Genomic DNA, 6000 nt, shown 5'->3' with positions numbered 1-6000 from the left:
CGGGCCCCACCTCTCCCGCCCCCCCCCCCCCCGCGCGAAAGGCCCCCCTCTTAGGGTCCCCTGACGCTCTTCCGATCTCATCTTAACCCCCCCCCCCCCCCCCGCTGCCAGCTACTGGAATATTCAGCAGAGTCCTTTTAAGTAATGAGTGAGCAGTAAAGCTATTCAGACTGTTAAGGGAAACCAGCTGCATGATGGAGAATAACAAGATACATTAACAGAAAACTTACTGTGGGTGAAGCAATAGAAATGGCTTCAGGAAGAGGAATAGACGTTTAAAATTTTAAATTAGCGTCCACAGAAGAATTCAAGAAGTTGTCACATCCATAAAGAGAGAACAGAATGCCGTGAAAAAGAAACAGTAAGAGAGAAGAGGACCAAAAAACGCTTTTGGAAAGTGTGCTTGTTACCAAGTATTGCCTCTCAACTCTCAATTCACCTTCAGTCCCTGCTGTGCGGTGAAGTATGGGGCTCTTCACGCATTTCTCCTAGTGAACATGATAAGCTTTGCCAGAGGGCACTGGGGAGCCATTGTAGGAAGAAGGAGGCTTCTCTTGGCTGCATCTGCTTCTTGTTCTTGCTGTGTCCTCTGTCAGCAGAGCACATGGGTTGGGACATCTGGTCATGCCCTGCCCCAGTCATGCTCCCAGAGTAGACAGTCCCTGGGCAGCCTCACAGCCCCAGCCTGGGTCTGGTGACCACCTTGGTGTGACCCTCCCAACGGGACTCTGGTGTACTCCAGGCCTCATGTCGGCAGAAGTGCCGTAATTCCCTCTGTGCACGCCTACCCTAAGCCTTGGGTCTTCTGCATTCCCATCGCTTACGGCCCTCTTGACTTGGTCCCTGAATGCTCCGGGCCTTGTACCCGCAGTGATGCCCCAACTCTCCTTGCATACTTGACCTGAAAAATATGAGACTTCAGATGGACCTACCAAGAGCAAGCAGGATGAATAAGATTACTCATACCTAGACACAATAGATGTATTTATTTACCCATTCACTAGTTGACAGACATTTGGGTTATTTCCAGTTTGGAGCAGTTATGAATAAAGCAGTTACAAACATTCTTGTACAACTCTTATGTAAACATATATTTTCGTCTCTCACGAGTAAATACCCAGGAGATGAATGACTAGATCACTGTGCTCGCCACACAGAATGTCTTTGAGGGCCAATTCAAAGCCTGTCACCACCCGTGATCTGATCTTACCCACCTAGTTTTATGGATGGAGAGGACCAGAGCTAGAACTGGAACGCAAGGATCCTGAGTTCCAGCCTGGAGTACTCTCTGCCAACCACATCAGCTCCTTCTTAGTTCTGAACCTAGAATTTTCTATTCGGTTAAGATACAATTAAGTTTGAAGGCAGAAAAAAAAAAAACATTTTCAGACATAAAAGGGCAGAAAGATTTTCCCTCATGTGTCCTCTCAGAAAGTTACTTGAAGATGTTATTTGGCTAAATGAGGGGCTAAAAACAAAACAAAACAAAAGCCATGAATCTAGAAAACGGTGATTCTATCCCAGGAGAGCAGGGAAGTCCCAGTATGACAGCTGTATTGCAGACCAGTTGAGCCAGATAAGAACAGAAAAACGAAGGAGGGCTCCAGTGAATTGTCTTGTCTGCAGGAATGAAAGAAAGAATTTCAGTAAACTTCATGAGTAGTACGTTTGAAAAACTTGATGATATGGTAAAGGCACGTTATTCTTTTCTCAACAAGAAAATGAAAGGCAGTTAAGAATTCTAGGGAAAATAAAAAGCTGACAAGAAATTTACACTCCAGATACGAAGATGAAAATGTCATCTGATTTTAAGCACTTGTTGGATGCACTAAAAGAGAATCCATTTGACCTTGATGCTAAGATCATTCTCCTTCAAATGGCCCGAGGATCAGGTGTTTGGATTTAAAGAGAAATATTTCAGTCCGGTAAATAATATCCTTTTTAGTTCTAAATTGGGAGTAAGAATGGGTAGTTTCTTTTTTTTTTTTTTCCTCTTTCAGTGGGCCCTTACCAGAGAACACAGGCAGACTAAGTAGGGGCTAAACAATACTTTCTGCTCACCTCCAGATTTAAAGGAGGAGGAAAAGGGGAGGGTCACTACACCAGGGAGGAAGGAGGAAGGCTACAGGTAAGGTATGATACACATGGGGAGGTTGAGAGGCACCCAGGGAGCATTGGGTCCATCTTCTCCACTTAGAGAAGGACAGCAGTACTTTTTTTTTTTTTTAAGGGTTTTATTTATTTGAGAAAGAGAGATAGTGAAAGAAAGCATGAGTGGGGATTGGGGGAGGGACAGAGAGAGAGGGACAAGCAGACTCCCCACTAAGCAGGGAGCCCAATGTGGGGCTCGATCCCTGGACCCCAGGATCATGAGCTGAGCCGAAGGCAGAGGCTTAACCAACTGAGCCACCCAGGCGCCCCAGAACAGCAGTTCTGTTGCTGGATTCCAGCAGGTGTTTCAGTGGGAGCTCAGACTGAGGCTGCCTTAGAGGGAGGCCAGAGGGCTTTCCCCTCATGGTGCTACGTGGGGGTAGCCACGGTGATATATTTCAACACTGGAACTCCTCCAATCCTCTCAAAGTCAACTCTTGTTGAAACCAATGACATTTTAAACTTAATCAAATACTGATTTGCAAATAAATAGAAATTATCATAGCAAATTGTATCATCTTCCTCATAGCTTAAAGCCTGCAGGCTTCAACTAATTCAGGTAATAGTCTGGTGACCCTGAGGAAAGACATAGCATCTATTTGGAGACCTCCCCCCAAAGGGGAGCGTTCCTAAGGACACTACTAATCCAAGAAGAAAATTAATCCTTGCTTCACTTTCTCTTCAAAGTGTTTCAGGAAGAATCTGAGAAGCACCATGAAAGCTTTTCAGAAGGGAAAGGAGTGTGGGTGGGGATCTGCTTTGCACCACATCAGAGGAGGGGTGCCGCCACCAGGGACATGGGGGTAGAGAGGGATCGTGGCTGGGCATGACCTACTTCAAATGTGGGCCAGTTTTCTTAACCCTAGAAAAGCAGTTAATTGTAAACTTGTAAGACTATGCTCAGTCCCCGGGCAGGAGGTGGCGTGGTCCAATGGAGTGTGCTGTGGGCTGGAACCCAGGAGTCCTGCCTTCTGGCTCTAGGTCTGGTGCTGTGGTTCTCTCCCATCTGTAAAAAGAGTGGCTGGGTCAGATCAGAGGAGACCATCTTTGAATGGGTCCTCAGAGGCATTCTGTCTGGTCAGCACAGGCTTCCCCCTCCGAAGTGTCAAGAGGAATGAAATTATATGTCCTCACAAAGATTTGTACAAGCACATTCAGAGCTGCCTTATTTATAATAGCTTCAAACTGGAAACAACCCTGATGTCCATCAACTGGTGAATGGATAAATAAATGGTGGTACATCTCTACAATGGAAGACTACTCCGTGCAACATAAGTGAATTTCAGAAATACTATGCTGAGAGAAAGAAGCCAGACCCCAGAAAGTACTTACTGCCTGATTCTGTCTAATGAAATTCTAGAACAGACCCACTAATCTATAGTGACATAAAGCAGACCAGTGGTTGCCTGAATGTGGGAGGAGGATTTACGGCAGAAGGTCACGAGGGAACTTTCTGGGATGGTGGGAATGTTCTAGATCTTGAATGAAGATACAGTTACATGGAAGGATACATTCTTCAAAACCCATCAAACAGTATAACTGAGGGGACATTTTTTCTATATAAATTATGCCTTAATAAAGTTGATTTCAAAAGAAAGGAACTTTCAAAAAATTGAGGCTGTGTTTAAATATCAGGAGATAGTATTTACATTTATTTATTTATATGTATTTATCAGGTTTCTCTTTTACATAAAATCAGAAAGGCTAGAGCCACCAAGCCACCTTCCTGTGAGATCACAGTTGGCTGGAGATGAGGAGCTTTTCCACTTTGATCTTTCGAGACACAGGCCTGACCGTCTCAGCCAGCTCTAGCTCCAGGCATAACACATGGAAAACAACGCTGACATGTCAGGGTTCAGCTCTCCTCCCCTGGTCAGCTGGGCCTTTGCTGTCTTGTCTGGGCTCACAGGTTTGGTTTGGGTTTGCTTCGAGTGTTTCTCATACTTCTGGGACCAGCGGGGACCACCACCTGGCAGAGCATCCTCTCCTTACAGCCCTGGTGGAAGTGCAGAAAGGCCCAGGCTGGGGGGCGCCTGGGTGGCTCAGTTGGTTAAGGCCCAGGCTGGGAACAGGCACACTGTTCCTTCCATCCTGCTCCACCGACCATCCGAGTCACAGGGCCTTGGTGAGGGGGGGACACAGACACCTCCCCGCCTGAGGAGGGGGGCCGGGGGTGTAACCTACCGCACCGATCCCATTCCCTTGCTAATTAAATCCTGGCTTTGGGGAGCAAGACCTAATTTTTAAGAACAGCTTTGTTGCAGTATGCTTGACATACCTCAGAACCTACTAGCTTTAAGTGTGTAATTCAATGATTGTAAAGACATTTACAAAGTTGTAAAACCATCACCATGATCTAAGAAACCTCATGTCTTTAGTAGTCAACCCCCGTATCCGTCCCCAGCTCGTACAAGCACTGATCCTACTCTCTGTCCCTCTAGATGGACCTTTTCTGGACATTTCCAGAATATGTGCTCTGTGTCGGGTTTCTCTCACTGCACACGATACGTTTGAAGTTCACGCGTGCTGTAGCGTGTATAAGTGCATTGTTCCCTTTTATTGCCACACAATATTCAGGTACAGGTATACTATGTTTTATTTATCCATTTACCAGTTGATGGACATTTGGGTTGTTTCCACTTTTTTGGCTACTATGAAGAATGCCGCTATGAACAATTGTGTACAACGGACCATCGTGCACACGTTTTAACATGGCTGCTCACCAGCCTCTCCCGTGTGCTCGCGCTCCTCCCTCCCCCACCTAGGGGCCACCCTGCCTTCGATTTCCTCTGCTTAGATAGCTCCCCCTCAAGACACCGCAGCAATGGCTCCTGACAGGGATCTTGTCTCTTTTGCTCACTGCTATGTCCCAGCTCCCAGGACAGTCCCTGATACATAGTAGGTGCTCAATAAAGAGTTGTTGCGTGGAGGGAAGGAAAGAGGGAGAGAAGGAAAGAGGGTCAGGACACTAGCCTGAGTCTACCTGGCTGCCATGTCCTTCTGGCCTCACCATGCCGCCTCCCTGGAAGTTACCAGTCCTGCTGGGTATGGCTCCTTGACACCAACTCTAAGACGACTCCCTGCAGGTGCAGCTGAGAGGGATGCCACAGATGAGCTCCCTCCCTCCGAGGCCCACCCTGAGTGCAGCACCAACCCAGAGGACAGCAAGACGCCCACCAGGTGACTCCCTGGCCCCTTTTGGAGGCAGCTGGGCTGGGGCTGGAGGTGGGGCCTGGGCTGAATCTCTGTGCCAAGGTCGCAAGTCATTTTGGAGGATGTGTGCCCGGCTCTGGGCTGGAACCACTGGGAATGGTTCCTGAGCACACGCTTCCCTTTCTCCATCTCCACCGTCAGTCTTACTTCTGGCTTCTCTCCTGGTAGTGCCCCTGCCCCTCTGGTCTCCTCGGCAGACCCCCAGATCAGTCAGGAGCATGGAGGGGGCATCACCCACGCCTGGGGAGACACCCCCATATCAACGAGCACGCCCATCTCTTTCTCCTCCACAGCAAAGCCCATTCTGGTTTCAGGTAACTATTAGAGAGGAGCGTCTGCCTCCCAGAGGGCCGGGAGGAGGGAGGTTTCTCCCTGGGCACCAGCATCCACTGGGTGGGGGAGACCAGAGCTGACCCCAGGTTTCTGGCTTCTTGAGCTGGGGATGTGCCTCTGTCACTTGCTAGTGATTGTTCCTCGATTCTGGGCAGGGATTTTATTCACAGCTTCATCCCCGTGGCCCATAATTGCTACTCAGAAAATACTTGGAGAAGGAAGACATGACCTTGACTAGTTGCTTAATTCCTTTGAGCCTCAGTTTTGTCGCACGGACCACGCAGGGCAGTAAGCAGTGGGGTA

The 6000-nt window shown here is 48.1% G+C and overlaps 1 protein-coding gene across 1 annotated transcript in view; it reads left to right on the top strand.

Moving 5' to 3' along the window:
* Window positions 1-6000, top strand: part of TNFRSF8 (TNF receptor superfamily member 8) — a 30855-nt gene that overhangs the window by 10223 nt on the left and 14632 nt on the right. Inside the window, exons 6-7 of the mRNA XM_032415167.1 lie at window positions 5238-5331; window positions 5533-5678. Coding sequence (XP_032271058.1) covers window positions 5238-5331; window positions 5533-5678 — 240 coding nt within the window. The remainder of the gene's footprint in view (window positions 1-5237; window positions 5332-5532; window positions 5679-6000) is intronic.

This window comes from Phoca vitulina, unplaced genomic scaffold (genome assembly GCF_004348235.1).
Source record: "Phoca vitulina isolate PV1807 unplaced genomic scaffold, GSC_HSeal_1.0 scaffold2, whole genome shotgun sequence".
In the NCBI taxonomy this organism is placed as follows: domain Eukaryota; kingdom Metazoa; phylum Chordata; class Mammalia; order Carnivora; family Phocidae; genus Phoca; species Phoca vitulina.
This window is presented reverse-complemented; position numbering and strand designations above follow the sequence as displayed.